Source organism: Phlebotomus papatasi, chromosome 3, assembly GCF_024763615.1.
Source record: "Phlebotomus papatasi isolate M1 chromosome 3, Ppap_2.1, whole genome shotgun sequence".
NCBI classification, from domain to species: domain Eukaryota; kingdom Metazoa; phylum Arthropoda; class Insecta; order Diptera; family Psychodidae; genus Phlebotomus; species Phlebotomus papatasi.
The window spans coordinates 77070240-77087496 of NC_077224.1; the positions used below are offsets into that span (position 1 = coordinate 77070240).

Consider the following 17257-nt stretch of genomic DNA (forward strand, 5'->3'; position numbering starts at 1 on the left):
AGAGCAAACGAGTAAACTAGTCGTCTGGAAAATTTTGTGCTTTTTTACCTTTAAGGACGATTGGGTCATATATGACCCATAGTTTTCCAGGACTCCTAGGGATGGGAAAATTTCTTTTTAACCATAAATCTCTTATTTAGGCTAAAATATCGAGGGAAACTTGATTTCGTTGAATTTCGCTCAGCGGAAAGCTTCTCGTCCTTAAAGGGTTAAACAAATCGGTTGATAAATGAACCATCCAGAGTGAATGACCTTCAATAATTCAAAATCAAGATTTTTTCGATCATTGTTGGGACGAAATGTTCATCTGGACTACTTCTAAAACATACCCGATCATTAAAAATCACCAAATTTGGGAAAAACCGAAAGAACATGCAGGGTAGTGGGAGGAAAAGTAATAAAAAACGTCTGGGGTTCACTGAAGACCGCAAGTTGATATCTTTTACCGTTTAAGCTTCACGACAGTGACATGTTGAGAAACATCGGGTTATATACAGTGGCGACAAGATAAATAGCATAGTTTCGGACACTACATTGCAAAGATTTATTGACATAAATGTTTCAATATTGAAGAAAATTGTCCAGTGTGTAAGCAAATATTGAAATATTTGTTACAATGGGTCCCGGTCAAAATCCCGAACGCCAAAATCTCGAAAGCCAAAATCCCGAATGGGTCAAAATCCCGAAAGCCAAAATCCCGAATTCTTAAAAGTGTCATAGCTACTCCCACGATTGCACCCGCGCTTGCTGGAGGCAAAGGGAAATCTTCTGTGTCTTGGAAAATTATTCTAAACATTTTCCTCCATACAATTTCATCCCTTTCAGGATTTGAGAAATTCGGGATTTTGGCTTTCGGGATTTTGGCTTTCGGGATTCTGGCCTTTTCGGGATTTTGGCGTTCGGGATTTTGGCTTTCGGGATTTTGGCTTTCGGGATTATGGCTGCCACCGGTTACAATATGGAACATTTTATTCAATAATTTTATTTCATTATTTTGAATGGCTACAAACTAGGCCGAATTATGTCAATAAAAAATTTCAAAGTCACATTGAAATAAAATTTCAAAGAAATTCTAAATATCAAATTGATTTGATATTTCCTTCAATATTTTTAATGGTCAGGAATCTTCTTCCTTGAGAACATCACAGAACTGCCGGATTTTCCTTGTTCATGTATGAAAACACATCCAAGATCAAAATCCAAGTCAAGACACATCTCTCCCGCTTCCTCCAGAAAATCACAGATTCTTGGAATTTGGTTATATATTTTGTTCAATCTCCTCAAGAACCCAACTTGGTCAGCACTAATCACCTGCTTTCTCCAGAAAATCTCAGAACTTCTGGGATTTTCTTGAATATTACGCCCAAAACACTTCATATAAGTATAATTTTATGATACGAATTGGAATCCTATAGAGGGAACGAAGGCTTGTGGTTGTGGCCATCCAGTCCTTTTACTCGCGATGGTAAACTCTCCTACGGTATGATACGAAGCATGATCCTGAAAGTCTGTGAGAATTCAAGTTATTAATTCTATTTGGATTTTGTTTCCCATCTGAAGTGTTTTTGACATAATATACAAGAAAATCCCAGAAGACTGGGATTTCCTGGAGGAAGCTCCAGGAATCCTCTGACCACAGAAAGTATCTGAAGTCCTTTGGGCATAATGAACAAGAAAATCCCAGAAGATCTGGGATTTCTGGAGAAAGCTCGAGAAATCTTCTGACCAATTTGGTTACTTTTGGGTGTTCTTGACAAATTACGGAAGAAAATCCCAAAAGATCTGTGAATCCCTGACTAGACTGGTGTTTTTAATATTGAAGTTTTAATATTGAAGTCAATTTGTTCAGTGTGTGGGCAATTATTGAAATATTGGTTTCAATATTCGCTTCAATATTGAAGTTTCTTTTCAATGTCACTTTGAAATGATATTTCAATAATTTGTCTAAAGCTGTCTACACATTAGACAAATTTTGAAATGATAGCATTTCAAAGTGACTTTGAAATGTTGGTTTCAATATTGAAGCGAATATTGAAACCAACATTTCAATAATTGCCTCCACACTGAACAAATTGACTTCAATATTAAAATTTCAATATTAAAAACACCAGTTTAGTCAGGGATTCACAGATCTTCTGGGATTTTCTTCCGTATTTTGTCAAGAACACCCAAAAATAACCAAGTTGCTCAGAAGATTTCTCCAGCTTCCTCCAAGAAATCCCAGATCTTATGGGATTTTCTTGTTCATCATGCCCAAAGCACTTCAGACACATTTTCTGGTCAGAGGATTCCTGGAGCTTCCTCCTGGAAATCCCAGATATTCTGGGATTTTCTTGTATATTATGCCCAAAACCCTTCAGATACCTTCTGTGGTCAGAAGATTTCTGGAGCTTCCTCTTGGAAATCCCAGATCTTCTGGGATTTTCTTGTATATTATGCCCAAAACCCTTCAGATACCTTCTGTGGTCAGATGATTCCTGGAGCTTCCTCTTGGAAATCCCAGATCTTCTGGGATTTTCTTGTATATTATGCCCAAAACACTTCAGATACCTTCTGTGGTCAGAAGGTTTATTATAGCCAGCTTAATGTGTAGACACCAGCTTTACTCATCGAAATATTACAACGACAAATTTTCTATTACCTCAAACTCCCAAATTTTATTTGAAAATCCTAATTTATTAAATTAAGATTATATGAATCAGACATTAGATTTTTTTAAATTACTTTTAACTATGTTTTTCTTTTGAGGATTTTACATGTTCTAGCTCCTTTGAAATGTACATATCAAGATCCCTCATTGGTTTATAGTACATATGAACTGTTTGGGATCCAGCAGCCATGGAGAGCATAGCAGCAATAAAGAATCTTATGTACTGCCCCCAAGAAGTACCGGCTGGCATTTTCCCTGTCCCAATTCTCTTCAGTTTCCACTCTCAGTCAGGCGCAATTTTTCCTCTGCGATAATTTTAGCCTGTCGCTTTTTGTAGGTGTTATCTAGAATCAAACAGATCATCAGGAATCTTTTCCAGAACTGGGTTTACTTTTAAGGGAACACTCACAGAAATTTGTCTCCCCGACAGTCCAATTAATCATTGAGAACTCCAATGCAGCTCCCAAAAGGAAAAATGCTGGCAAAAATCTATAGATTCCGAATAGTTTCTTACCAGGCCAGTGGTCCAGCAATCGACGAAGTGTTTCACTTTGGTAGGACATCAAATCACAATTTTTTAGCCAAATTTTTCATCCCAAAAAATTGCGTAAAAATTTCAGTGATTGTTTTTGATAGGTTTTAGGGTTATGTTGACAATTTTCTGCATATGGGCAGGAAAATCTGCAGATTTTGTCTACAGATTTTAGAGACTATTTTTGAAAATTTGTCCGTTGCTTTATCAGTGTACGTAAATTTACTTAGTTTTTCCGCTTTCAGCAATTTTCGCACAATATGAAAAATAATTGATTATATTTTATCTCTGCAAAACATAATCGTTTGATTCTGCTATTTTCTTCTTTTATCTTGCTAACCACCAAAAAAAAAAAACATTTATTACATTTCTTAATCAACCACTCGAAGCGCACAGACTCTCTCTTCGGCTGTTTTAGTCACAGTGTCGTCTTCTTGTTGATAAGAAGTGTTCAGTGGATTTTCATACGATATTTTCCTTTTTATTTTTGGAATTATTTTCCATTTTCCAGTTAAAATGAGTTTGGCACGCACAGCATTTAAATTTCGTGGTCCTATGGCTCCAGTTTTCACAGCATTTAAGGATGATCCGTAAGTTTTTGATTGATATCTTACAGAGGTTTGCTGCCGAAAATTTTTACCAGAGAAAGTTGCTTTGGAGCTACTTATATTCTCGTTTAACACGAATGACAGTCCTCGTCTGTCCAATAAATTATTCTGAGATTGTTATCTCAAGAGGAGACGATGTGGTATGTCTTCAAATAATAAATATGATAACAGAAGTGGAAAGTGTTCAGGGATCTAACTGTTATTTTCTTTAAGTTGAGAACATTTCAAAGATGATTTGGAGAAATTAGAATTAAAGCTTTTGACCTTGAGCTTGAATATTTGAGTATTTTATTAAACCATTGCAAGCTACATTTTTTATTTATTTAATTATATAATCTGTTTGAAATGATTATACCATCCAATACAAAAAATGGTCATTTCTTTATTTTATTTGACTAATTTTTAATTCAGTATCCTGTGTATTAAGAGTTTCTTCCATTAATTTTGAAATAAAGAAATCTTTAAGATTTAGGAATTGGTCACACATCATATTCTGATTGGCTAATCTTCAAAATAATTCGAAGCAGTTAAACATTTCTAGCCAATCAGATAATGTGATAGGATTAAAATCTTTTATGGATTCAAATATTTAATTGCAAGATTAAGGACATTTTCGGGTATTAAATACTTATGCACCTAATACCGCTTAACCTTTTAACCCTCTAACGGTGTTTTCTTTAATATGCGGAATAAAGTTCTAAAACAATGTTTTCTAGGATAATTATGGTCCAATAAAGTCGAAAAAACCATACATTCTTCATTATCTCTTTTAGTTTAGGCGCTAGGTGAGAAGATATAAAATTTTTTTGAAACTTTTTGCTTCTAAAATTCACATTTTTAGTTTTTTCAATTTTTTTTAAATACAATATACCAAGTAGAATGACATATCTTTCAGTAAAAAATAAATTTATTTTTCTCAGATAACTTTAAATCGGTTTTTTTTTATGAAAATTGGAAATGAGTTTTTTTGCACAAATATTTTTTGTTGCTTTTTCTCTGACCTGTCACACAAAACTGGGAATAGCAACAAAACGAAGAGTCAAAATGAGTTCAAACTTTCAAGAGATGTTTATAAGACTATTACCGAGGACACTATATCACTTTTAAATAAATAAAACCTTTATTGTCGCTGTAAATGTGATTTTTGTGAAGACCGCCTGGAGGCGGTCTTACCTGTTAGGGGTTAAGGACGATTGGAACACCGGTGTCCCGTAAAGAAAATAATTTTTCCCAACTACCCAAAGTTATTTTTTCCTATGTCTGTACATAATTGTAAAGTAGAAGATTGAAGGAATCTAGAATAAATATTTAGAATTAAATATAATAATAATAATCTAGAAGTAAATATTTATGCTCAAAAATGGCGAATTTTTAAATTCTCATATTGAAAATCGATTTCAATTATTTTTTATACTTCCAGTTTTTTTTTTAACAAAACCCTTTTTGCAATAAAAACTACAATACTCATACGTAATATTTTTCATTAAAGCGAAAAATATTATTCATTGGTATTTTCAGAAAAATTACTTAAATTTTGGCCTATTTTTGTCCCTATCGTTCATAGAAGCACAAAAATACACCGAATCAGACTCTGTTGGACTTTCCAAGGTTATGTGTACGACTTATCATTGATTATGTTTCTCAGTTTAATTTTTATTGTTGATTTTCAGTCCATAAAAAGTGTCTCGTCCTTAAAGGGTTAAGTATTAAAATGCTTAATATACTCCCTTTGCCTTAAAAAATCGTACGTTTGTGGAAATTTTTAGGACATGAAATTTTATCATTGAGAATTATAGATCTTTTAAGAAAAATATTTAATGTTCTGCAAATGTCTCATGTTTAAAGACGTTCAATACCTTTAGCAAAACAAGAAGGATTCTTAAAAATTGTTTCTTATACCAAAAACGTTTCATAACCGTATACATCCTTGTATACAACTTTTTTGGGACTGATAGACTTACTACAAGTTACGACTGAAGAATCCTGAAGGGGTATTCTGTAACAGTATGACAATGTCATATGACAAAATTTTGTGGTAAAATTTGATATTTCTGGTAAAAGTCCAGTGATTTATCGAATAGCCATTGCATGGTGCTCTGTGAAGCTTTTAGTAACTGATATAAATCAGATTTACGATTAGTTTTTCCGAATTTACCGTATAAACAATTTTAAATTTGTCATATGACAATGTCATACTATTACAAAATTGCCATACTGGACGAATCAACTTTTAAAGACTGAATGCTTAAACATTACCTGTTCGGCTTTTTAAATGCTAAAAAAATTGCTGTAAGATTACAATGAAGCATCATTGGCTTCCAACTTCCAACCTTAAACAAGAATACACTTCATTTAAATTTTAAATATTAAATATTTTTCATTCCGTTTGTTGTCGACTTACTATTCAATATTAAATTTTAGTTAAATTTTCAGGCTTTTTAATTACAAATTTATAGTTAATTTATTTGAATTGCTGGGAGCATAAAATTCAAATATAAGCATAAAACAACAATATAGAATTCAGGCTTTAATGCTGATACGTATTCAGTATTACAGGTTACTCTTATACACAAAAAACGACGAGTATAAATTTCTTATTGGATTCCAGCTACATAGAAGAAATATTTCGTAAAATTTGTTCGTATATGTTTGTGAATTCGTAATGGGTACTTATACAAAATGCTCGTAAAGCGTATATAACCTACAAAAAAGTTCGTAAAAGTTTGTATACTTTTTCACAAACCTTGTTCGTAACATTATCGCTTGACGAGGAGTTTTGTTCTTTTTACACATTTGTTCGTACATTTTTGTTTATCTGGCAAAACATTACGAACAATTGACAAACTTTTACGAACTTTTTTGTGGGTTATACGATTTTCGAGCATTTCGTAAGTCCTCAATAGGAATTCACAAACATTTACGAACTATTATACGAAATAGTTTTTCTGTGTAGTTTTATATTTCGTATATTTCGAACTCGTTTGAAAATTTAACCTTCAGCAAAAAATTAATCAATGAAGAAATGAAGTGTAACATTTTTAAGTAACATTAGGTTGAAAAAAATGAACGAATGGAAAAACTGAATGTGTATTATAAATTTTTTAATGGTATTGAAAAATCCATCACATCTATTACTATGACCCAGAAGGTTGAACAATTAATTTTCAGTGATCCCACTAGTTCATTTCCGACTCAAATTGAGTTTTACAACGATTATCAATTAGGATTTTAGCCAATTTGAATTTACAACGATTTTCAAATGAAATTACAACTAAAGATTAATTTATATACAACAATTTTATGGATTGAAAGTTCAACTATTAAGTTAAGTTGAAATTGCAACGTTTATCGATTGAATTTTGAACTAAAGCTAAATTTTACAACGATCCTAAATTGAAATTTCAGCCCAAATTGAATGACCAACGATAATGATTATTAAATTAAATCTTAATTATAGGTTGTTTTAAAACGCTTATTGATTGAAACTTCTACAAAGGTTGAATTTGCAATTGTTAATTGGTTAAAACTTCAACGTAAAATTAAACTTACAATGGTTATCTATGTGTGTGTCGCTCTATGTGTTGTCCACAGACTAGGCACATTTTACAGATAATAATGTAGGTTGAAAAACAGCTTGAGACCCAGGACCATACCCAAGAAGCAATTTTTTCTTAATATAGTCTTGTGGAATTCTCTAAGTAAGGCATTATAGAACCAAAAATCTTTTTATTTGATTATAACGCTATTAGTTTCATCACTGAGATTTACTTATAGCATTTACTTATGGCGCACTATTAAGGATCTTAATAGCTTCTATAGGAATTTCAACAGAAAATTCTCACTTTAAGTCTTTTAAAAGTGCACTAAAATACTTCACATTGCCCTTTGCGACATTTATCAATTCAAATTTCAACTAAAATTTAATTTACAAAAATTATTCATTGAAATTTCGATAAATAAACGTTTTCAAAAATTATGCATGCTCGAAACAAACCCACCCTCTCTTAAATAAAATTGTATAATAAAATGTTAGATATTCTAAAAATGGGTCCCGGTCAAAATCCTGAAAGTTAAAATCCTGAAAGCCAAAATCCCGAATTCTTAATTGTCATAGGTTTCCATGATTGTACCCGCGCTTGCTAGAGGCAAAGGGAAATCTTGTGTGTCTTGGGAAATTATTCTAAACATTTTCCTCCATAATTTTATCCTTTTCAGGATTTTAAACATTCGGGATTTTGGCTTTCGGGATTTTGGGTTCCACCGCCTAAAAATATATCAGGAAAACGTGCAAAAGAATCTTTGAAAATAAATGTGCTATTCTTATCTATAGCTCAAATTTGTTAGAATTTCAAGGATTTTTCAAAAACAAAAAAGAAATATTATAAAATTGGTTTTAAATACACCTTAATGCTGTTTAACATTTCACCTGAAATATTCGAATAAGGAAGCATTTGAGGTAGGGAAACATGGAAATGTATGAATTAAACCGAAATTATTAATATTAAAAATTTGATAAAACTAAGAAGAAAATTAAAAAAGAAAACGAAAATATAATCACAAGTCCGCTCGCGTTCCTCTCCAAATGATAAACGGGCTTCGGACCCAAAGTTTTGCCGTGTGGCTTCACTTTTTTCAAGTTTTCTTTAGTCAAGATATTATGAAAAAAATTGATGGATTGTATTGAATGATCTATAGATTTTAAAAATCCAATAAAATTGGTTTCTATTTAGTACTTTGATAACTTTGGAAAGGAACTGCTTTACAATAGAAGACATGAGAATATTATTAAGAGAAGGAATATACTATTTTTTAATAAAAAAAGGAATTATTTTAAAATAAAAATCTGGTATTTCGTAATGTTTTTTTTTCTTAGAGCTCAAACCGTTAATTACGAAGTAATTGATTCCTACGCTAAGTGGCTCAAGGAAAGAGGAGTAGACGCTGTTTTGGTAAATGGAACAACCGGCGAGGGAATGTCTTTGAGCGTCGCTGAACGTAAAGCCACTGCTGAAGAATGGTTCAAGGCTTGCAAAAAATACCAAATGACTCAAATGGTTCAAGTAGGAGGAGCTCCTTTTGTTGATGTTGCAGAACTGGCTAGGCATGCTGAAAATTTGGGTGTTGATGCAATCCTTTGCCTCCCGGAGCTCTACTTCAAGCCCAAAACCGAGCAAGATCTCGTGAAGTACTTAGCCAATGTGGCTAAAAATTGTCCCAAAACTCCTCTGCTTTACTATCATATCCCCAAGAATACTCTTGTTGACCGTAAGGATTGGATCTTTGGAGTTTTTAGTGTGAAAGTGAAATAAGTTTTGTTTCTTTGCAGTGTCAATGCCGAAATTTATTGATTTGGCCGAGAAGGAAATTAGCAATTTCATCGGGATTAAATACACTTCCAATGATCTTGCTATGGGATGTTCTTGTCTCAAGGAAAACCGATTTATTTTCTTGGGCGGTGATGCCATTCTCTGCGGTGCTCTGGCTCAGGGATTCGACTCAACTATCTTGACCACTCTCAACATCTATCCTGAGTACACTTTTGAGATCTTCAAGTCAATGAAGAATGGAGATTTCGCTCAAGCAAGGAAGAAGCAGAAGGAGTTATTGGCCATTATTGATAGAATTTTGCAAGAAGGTATACAATTGAGAAGGGAAATATTTTTAGATTGGTAAGAAATAATTTGGAATTAAATTTTCAGGAGATTGGGTTCAGGCGATGAAGATGGAGTTCAATCGAGTTTTTCACACCAATATTGGGAAGACCAGGACACCTCTCTTTTGATTGAGTGAGAAAATTATGTAAAAAGGCAATTTTTTGCTTGAAAAAAAATATCTATTGATTTGTGCCATCACCTACAATAAAATCCTTATAAAATAATAGTCTTTCGTCACTGCTATAAAGCATATAATCTCAAAAAATATTTGGGTAAAAAATAGGGCAAGATCAGCAAATTTTCTAAAGCTTGCTCTTGATGCCTTTTCCCGTTGCTGCGAGGATTTTGTACATGTCCATCAGGGATTCCTTGAGCGTTACGCTGAATTTCTTAGCTGAGGTTTCTGGGCAAGAATTGAAGGCTGATATGCCAAAGAGCATGTCATCTTCTCGAGGATTGTAGCAGCATCCGTAGCCATTGTCCACAAGAGGCCCATAGCACATGTAAGCTTCATACTTGGACGCAACCTGACTCGTTGAGAGTCTCATGTGAGAACTCTTTACATACCCAACATCACTGAAGAGTTCTGGAACCTTCATATTATTCTCCTGGGCAGTTAATTTGAGACCCAAAAGATGCCTATCAACTCCTTTTCCTTGCATCGCCTTAAAATTCATCATACCAAAAAATGTTTCATAAATCCTTACAAGGCACAAAGTCTTTTATACTCTTACCAACATCGTGTAATCTTTGTGAGCCTTAATAGCAGCCAAAAGTTTCTCAACCCTATCCTCATTCGTTCCACTTTCCATCATAGACTTCGCAAATGCCACAGAATCATTGGAACACGACCTTATCGTTTCCGTTCTTCCATGTACAAACAACCTCGTATGGGCAGATTCATAGTGAGCTCCAGGAACCCCATGCAACCTAAATTCCAACGGAATCAATTCAATTTCCCCACAAAAATCATCACAAAAAGATTTTCAAACCTCAAAAAGGTGTACTGAAGAGCAATCTGGATAAAACTATCAGGACTGATTTTGTGTGTTTTAATAAAACCCTTTCCGAACTCCTTAAAATGGAGATAGTCCATGTCCAGATTTCCGGACAATGCATCGATATTTCTCGAAGCTTCGTCAATGCAATTTTTCACATCTTGGCTAAGATTGAAGGTCAGTAGTTTCGGTTTCTCAACATTTCCACTTCGACTTTGACTTTGAGGCTCTTTTGAATCTCTGAAAATTCAAAAAATACTTCCTAAAGCAGGATTTTGTGGGACCTGGCTTGGGTAAAGCTTACGCATATTTGAGGATTTGATCAGTGAGAACAGCTATTGGACCACCTTCAGCTGGTGTATGTTCGTAAGTTAAACCATTCAGTCCATCTTCTCCCACAATAAACTGAAAGATTAAGAAGTGATAACAACTAATCAGATGCGGCAATAAAGCGATAAGGAAAGTTAAAGCCTTTTAATAAGTATTACATTTTTCAATGCTTAAAATCTAATTAAATCATTAAAAAATAATATTAATTTATTTAAATTTAAAAAGATACACCAGCAAAACGCAGACAATAGGTAAGCAAATTATGTAAAACATTAAGCTAAATATTAAAAAAAAAGGTGGCAATGCATCTCAGGCTTTGCGCAGTACTCGAACTCGTTAAACCTCAAGAGGACTTTTGCATCATTTACCGTTTACCGGTTCTCAACCGATTTGAACGAATTTATAAATCACTCAAAAGATTTCTCAAAATAGTTTTAAAAGTAAATAGAATTGATTTTCGGATAAAATTTAATTATCGGTTATAAATCGGTTCATTGAAATCGGTGCCAAGACCTTTCCAACGAGCCCAAACATGATAGCATTCGGTTAAGAAATACGTTTTCTAGAGCCTTTTTAACTTTTGACCTTGAAAAACCATTATTAGGAATGATTCAATGCTACTTTCGTATATGGACGAAATAGGTGGCAGCCAAAATCCCGAAAGCCAAAATCCCGAACACCAAAATCCCGAAAAGGCCAAAATCCCGAAAGCCAAAATCCTGAAAGGGATGAAATTATATGGAGGAAAAAGTTTAGAATAATTTCCTAAGGCACAGAAGATTTCCCTTTGCCTCCAGAAAGCGCGGGTACAATCGTGGGAGTAGCTATGATACTTTTAAGAATTCGGGATTTTGGCCCTTTCTGGATTTTGGCGTTCGGGATTTTGGCTTTCGGGATTTTGGCGTTCGAGATTTTGACCGGGACCCGGACTAAATGTCCGCCTAGGTAATCTCTAACATAAGACATATCCAAAAATCCAAAACCAAAAACTTGGGAAAGAAATGAGCGGCATAGGGCTGACTTAGGGTTTACTGACTTATGGTTATGATCCGAAGGTCCCAAATCTCTATTTCTAACCATTTGGGCGGTCTGGGATCAAAGCGTAGTAACGGCCGGACAGATAGACGTACAGACGCACAGAAGGACAAACAGCGTGATATCATTTCTCTTAAATCGTTTGAAACGCGAAGATTTGTCGAAAAAACCTTCCGTCGCAGAAGGTGGAAATTTTGTTGGGGTGAAACCAGTAATAAACCCAATAAGCTTATGGTAGCTGAGATTCTTTACAGGCGACCTCGAAATGCGTGCAAACTCGGGGTACTTGCAATTCGGAATGCGTGAAAATTCGATTTTGAGTTGAATTTTGGGGATAAAGAATCGCATCGAGCAAACTGTTCTCGGCGGTCGAAACGCATAAAATTGGATGGACGCGATTCTTTACCTCTCTTTTAAAGAATCTTAGCTAACATAAGCTTATCTGGGCTTATCACTGGTCATTTTCTATTTTAAATAGTCTGAGTGGAGAAGGCCAACAAAAGAAAAAAAGGTTCATTGAAATCGATTTATAAAGATTAAGGATAGAGTCCGGTCCATTTGGATGTAGTAAGGGTCGTGGTACATTGGGTTGCAGTGGGAACACATGGGATTTACCATTGGAAAGGTCTCGATCTCTGACACAATACATTAAAATTTCATCGAAATCGCTTTAATAAACACCGAAAATTCAGTCTGGTCGACATTTTTGATTACAGCTCAGGTCAGGGAACATCGAGGGAGGAGTGCGACCCACCGTTGGAAAGGTCTTGACCTCAGCTACAACATACTATAATTTAAAGAAAAAGCATTGTTTAGTTTTTGAAATATTCGAAATCGAATTTTCGAAAATCGATTTCTCGATTAATCTGACCTTCAATTAAATCAGACGAAATTGGGGTGTCATAGGGTTGTAGTCTAGTCCCTAGCGAATGGCCTTCAAAGCTGAAGCCAATTTCTAACTTTCACGTACAAACCCGTATGGAACGGGTTTGTACGATATTATGTCAAAATTAAGGTGTTGGAGGTGTTCCTTCACTGAGAGAAATCCGAAAAAGCTGAAATAAAATTCCGGAAATGTTTATTTTACCCTGCATTATTGGTCCGAAATCGGTGTAAATATTATGCTTTTTTGGTGTATTATGGGTTAAAGTTACCCTTTTTCATGTTAATTTTACCCTTACAAAGTTGTAAAATTAACTCAGACTTAACTTAGACTTAGACTAAAATTAACTTGAGAAAAAAATGGGGGTGCGATTAACTTTTTTTCCACCTAACTTTGACACTTTTCAGGTGTAAAAATATATCAACATTTTTTAATGTTAATTTTACACATTTTAAGGGTAAAATTAACATGAAAGAAGGGTAAATTTACCGCATAATACACCTAAAAAGCATAATATTTACACCGATTTCAGATCAATACTGAAGGGTAAAATAAACATTTCCGGAATGTTATTTTAACTTTTCCGGATTTACTCGGAACTCAGTGTAAAACCTCTTGTCGATATCTCTCCGTTCTCTCTTCAGAAGTGGTTATAGGACGGACGGACGGGACGTCCACGAAAATCGATTGTAAATCTGTAAATCCAAAAAAATTGGGCCCGATATGACGAGGTCGGATTTCACCTAGGACCACAAAAGCTGAGATTGTAAAGAATCTCAGCTAAAAATGCAGATCATATAATTGCTCTGTCTTTGAGTACGAGTAATATTAGAGTTCTATGTTTAAACAAGTAAAATAATCCATTTGAAATATTTTACTTTAAAAAATTGAAGTGGTTCATTAGATTTCTCTCATGAGGGGCTCATCTATGAGACGATTGCCCCGAAAGGTTATGTACTTTTAATAAAAATCTTTTTAAAAATAACTTTCCAAGTCTTTCAAAGTCGTAGAAAAAATTCTATATGGAAAACTAAGTAAATCCGCTATTTATCAAAATTATTCTATAAATTAATCATCATCAATCCTTTCATTCTAATTTTTAATTTGTTATAGAAAAAGAATGATAAATTATCAGAAATCTGAGAAAACATTTCTATTTTGTAATATCATGGTTATTTTTAATCCTTTTGCATGTTTCTGCGTTTATGATTTTATCCTTTGTATACCACATTTTGTAATATTTATTTAATTATAGGATTTATAATAAACATTTTTTTTAATGGGAGAAGAAAGCTGTATTTCGAAGGTGCCCCTATTCAAATAAGATTATGTTGAGATGGAAAATACCTGTTTTCAATCATTTAGGGTAAGTAAGTATGCCAAATTTCGGCATAGTTGCGTGCAAGCGTCAAAGTCTTAAGTTTGTAATGTAATATTTTAAATTCAAATTGATTTTTTTATTCATTCTTCTGAAAGAGTGTTGCTTGGAACTTTGTAAAGAGTTTACCGTGTTTATTTACTCTAAAATCATTCTTAATACATTTTAAAATGAATAAAAATTTAGACATAGAATTGGTGCCCAATTTCGGCCACCTTCATTCTCATAGTTCCTTGCCCTTCGGGAATTCTTCCAATATCTTTTTCACGTCATCTCGTTTGTCGAAGCTACATTTTTTGTTATTCTTTTGCATTGTATAATCTCTAGAGTATGTTAAATCTAAAAGTTCATGGAAATTCGAGGAATAAAAAAGGTGGCCGAAATTGCAAGCTGGCCGGAATTTGGCACACTTACCCTAAGTGCTTTTAACTTTAATAATAATTGTTTAGTTATGGAAAATATAAGAAAATCTGGCTACTAACCTGTACTGTCTTGTCGTACCATCGATTGCCTGCATTTTGCTTCGATCCTCCTCCGTGGATAACCTGATGACTCGTCACTGTCTTGTAAGACGATGGCCTGGGAACAGCATCATCCAGACTTAAAACGAAGAGGGCCTTCTGAGTCTCAGCAAGGGATGCTCTGTTGACGGGATCTTTAAATAATTCAAATTACTGCATTTTTCTGTTGAAAATGCTCTTTTAGGGCCTAAATGGACTCAGGCTGATCCTTGAGAATATTTAGCCTGAAAAATTTGGCACTAAAGGATTAGGTAAAGGAAATTTATGAAGAGGACTTCTAATTGATGATCCTAAACCTTCAGTGCATGAAACTTTGGGATAAATCAATAGGTACTGCTAAATTTTGCAGGGTAAAACTTCTCGAGGGTAAACCTGAGTCTATTTGGGCCTTAAGGATTGTTATGCCCTACACTGAGAAAAAAAGAGGGTGCGATTAACATTTTTTCCTCAGAACTTGAACACTTTTTAGGTGTAAAAATATATCAACATTTTTTAATGTTAATTTTACACCTTTTTAAGGGTAAAACTAACATGAAAAAGGGTTATTTTAACCCCTAATACACCTAAAAAGGGTAATATTTACACCGATTTCGGATCAATATTGCAGGGTAAAATTAAATTTCCGGAATGTTATTTTAACTTTTTCGGATTTCTCTCAGTGTAGACACACTTACGACTTAAGCCTTTAACGACGAGACACTTTACGGACTGAAAATCAACAATAAAAATTAAACTGACAAACATAATCAATGATAAGTCTTACATCTAACCTTGGAAATTCCAACAGAATCTGATTCGGTGTATTTTGTGCCTCTATGAATGATAGGGACAAATATAGCCCAAAAATTTAAGTAATTTTTCTGACAATACCAATGAATAATATTTTTCGCTTTAATGAAAAATATTACGTATCTGTATTGTAGTTTTTATTGCCAAAAGGGTTTTGTTTATAAAAAATTGGAAGTATAAAAAATAAATAAAACAAATTATGAATTTGAGATTTTAAAAATTCGCCATTTTTGAGCTTAAATATTTACTATATAGCCAATAGCTAGAGACTGGCAAAAAATATCCTAGATTTGTTCAACCTTCTGCTTTGCAATTACGTACAAACATAAGGAAAAACTAATTTTAGGTAGTCAGGAAAAATTATTTTCTTTATGGGACACCGGTGTTCCAATCGTCCTTAAAGGGTTAAGCCGAGAGACGCCTTAGTAGAAAATGATGGAAATGTAGTTTAACCATTATTTCTATTATAATTACGCTAAGCCGTCTCTCGGCTAATCCTCAGGTCTGTCAAGAAGGCCCTTACCTGTCAGTAAAAGTTCATGGGCTTTTCCCCAGTTGTTGCGATTGTCTGAAGTGAGAATTCCTACTGGATAGGGATTTTTGGTACCTTTGACGCACTCCTGCAGCTGCTCAATCAATTCTTCTTCATTGAGCAGTTGGTCCTGCCCTGATCCTCCGTAAACGGGTACTTTGTAGATCTGGAGGGAAATTCTGATTATTTTATTAACTAATTTAATTTCCACCAACTTACATTTCCCCGATGAAGCACGACAATATGCTTGGATTTTGGATTGAATTCAATTGTGTCAATTTCTCTGCCTGGAATTCTGCAAGTTCCAAAGATTTTTCTGTACTGCTGCATATCCAGTTCATTTTTCCCGAATTTTTCAACGGGTATTCTGTCATTGTCAATCTCAGCCTTAAATTTCAAGGATGCTGTTATAATTTTGGCCGCAAAGGACAAACGATCTCTCTCGGAGGAGAAGGTTCTCTCGGGGAAGACAATTCCTGGACTAGACCAGACCACAACGGGATCTCTGTAGCCCAAATAGGCAGTTTTGAGCCACCATTCAGCTAGCCAATTGCTCTTTAGGCCAGCTCTGGCTTCCAGGAGTTTCTGAAGAGTCTCTCCATCATTACCTGGTTGACTGAACTTGTCCACAATGCTCCTGGTGCGTCGGAATTCCTCCTCATTGAGATGGGGCTGTACAGTGGTGAGGAATCTCGTGAGGGTTTCTTTGAGTGAAGGAACTGGGAGAGGAGGAAGATTCTGGGGATTCTCTAGGGATTTCCCGCCATGGCTGGAGGAATTCCTATGCTGAACAGCTGCCTGGAGCATGCCCTGGACAGGACGGTCAAAAGATGAGAGATTCCTCGAATTGGCAGCCAAATATCTCGAGCTCTGTGGGGAATTTGATTGCAGAGATAGTGGATGATTGCTCAGCAAATAAAACGATCAGACGCAACTCACTGGATTGGAGAGGACCGTAATGGACTTTTGGGCTATCCAATTCATTTTGATACTGATCTAATTAATTGAACAATCGGACTTTGAACTAAGACGAATTTTTTTGGCAGCACTTCCTCAAAATTTTCACAGAAAAACTGTCGTGGCAACTTAAGAACTCGTTTTTGCGCTCAAGAGAAAGTACACGACCTCTAGCTCACAGTCTTTACCGGATTTTGCTTCAATACGAAAATCCAGAATAAATAATTCAAAGGCCAAAATGCCAATTCGAACTGAAGCACCAAAGATAGAACCCGACTGAACTAACTCATGAATGAACGTACTCAAATAGTACAACCGTAGTAAAATCTGCAGACTTCTGCAGCCCTGCAAAAAATTCTTCAATGAAATCCGCAGACTTTCCTCTAAAAA

General features: G+C 34.6%; 3 protein-coding genes across 3 annotated transcripts; 1 reads left to right on the top strand and 2 right to left on the bottom strand.

Moving 5' to 3' along the window:
• Nucleotides 1–2850: 2850 nt before the first annotated feature.
• Nucleotides 2851–3305, bottom strand: LOC129805856 (small integral membrane protein 4). Its single transcript, XM_055854076.1, has 2 exons — nt 3060–3305; nt 2851–2994 (listed from the first exon to the last, which is right to left on the bottom strand). The coding sequence occupies exons 1-2, from the start codon at nt 3211–3213 to the stop codon at nt 2921–2923; spliced, it is 228 nt and encodes a 75-aa protein (XP_055710051.1). The 5' UTR covers nt 3214–3305; the 3' UTR covers nt 2851–2920.
• A 280-nt stretch (nt 3306–3585) lies between these two features.
• LOC129805853 (N-acetylneuraminate lyase-like) lies at nt 3586–9668 on the top strand. The gene is made up of 4 exons (XM_055854072.1): nt 3586–3772; nt 8664–9055; nt 9117–9425; nt 9490–9668. The coding sequence occupies exons 1-4, from the start codon at nt 3699–3701 to the stop codon at nt 9570–9572; spliced, it is 858 nt and encodes a 285-aa protein (XP_055710047.1). The 5' UTR covers nt 3586–3698; the 3' UTR covers nt 9573–9668.
• Nucleotides 9669–9678: 10 nt separating this feature from the next.
• On the bottom strand, nt 9679–17216 carry LOC129805849 (carnitine O-acetyltransferase). Its single transcript, XM_055854066.1, has 8 exons — nt 16850–17216; nt 16130–16780; nt 15902–16076; nt 14551–14723; nt 10747–10847; nt 10437–10682; nt 10179–10374; nt 9679–10109 (listed from the first exon to the last, which is right to left on the bottom strand). Exons 1-8 carry the CDS (start codon nt 16892–16894, stop codon nt 9747–9749), a joined length of 1950 nt encoding a protein of 649 aa, XP_055710041.1. The 5' UTR covers nt 16895–17216; the 3' UTR covers nt 9679–9746.
• Nucleotides 17217–17257: the final 41 nt, after the last annotated feature.

Coding starts and splice junctions, on each gene's coding strand:
- LOC129805849 (XM_055854066.1), bottom strand. CDS start 16,894: ATGAATTGGATAGCCCAAAAGTCCATTACGGTCCTCTCCAATCCA. Junction 14,724..15,901: donor CCATGAACTTTTACTGACAG/GTAAGGGCCTTC, acceptor AATTATTTAAAG/ATCCCGTCAACAGAGCATCC. Junction 10,848..14,550: donor GGTACGACAAGACAGTACAG/GTTAGTAGCCAG, acceptor TTAATCTTTCAG/TTTATTGTGGGAGAAGATGG.
- LOC129805853 (XM_055854072.1), top strand. CDS start 3,699: ATGAGTTTGGCACGCACAGCATTTAAATTTCGTGGTCCTATGGCTCCA. Junction 9,056..9,116: donor CAAGAATACTCTTGTTGACC/GTAAGGATTGGA, acceptor GTTTCTTTGCAG/TGTCAATGCCGAAATTTATT. Junction 9,426..9,489: donor TGATAGAATTTTGCAAGAAG/GTATACAATTGA, acceptor TTAAATTTTCAG/GAGATTGGGTTCAGGCGATG.
- LOC129805856 (XM_055854076.1), bottom strand. CDS start 3,213: ATGTCCTACCAAAGTGAAACACTTCGTCGATTGCTGGACCACTGGCCT. Junction 2,995..3,059: donor TGTCGGGGAGACAAATTTCT/GTGAGTGTTCCC, acceptor GTTTGATTCTAG/ATAACACCTACAAAAAGCGA.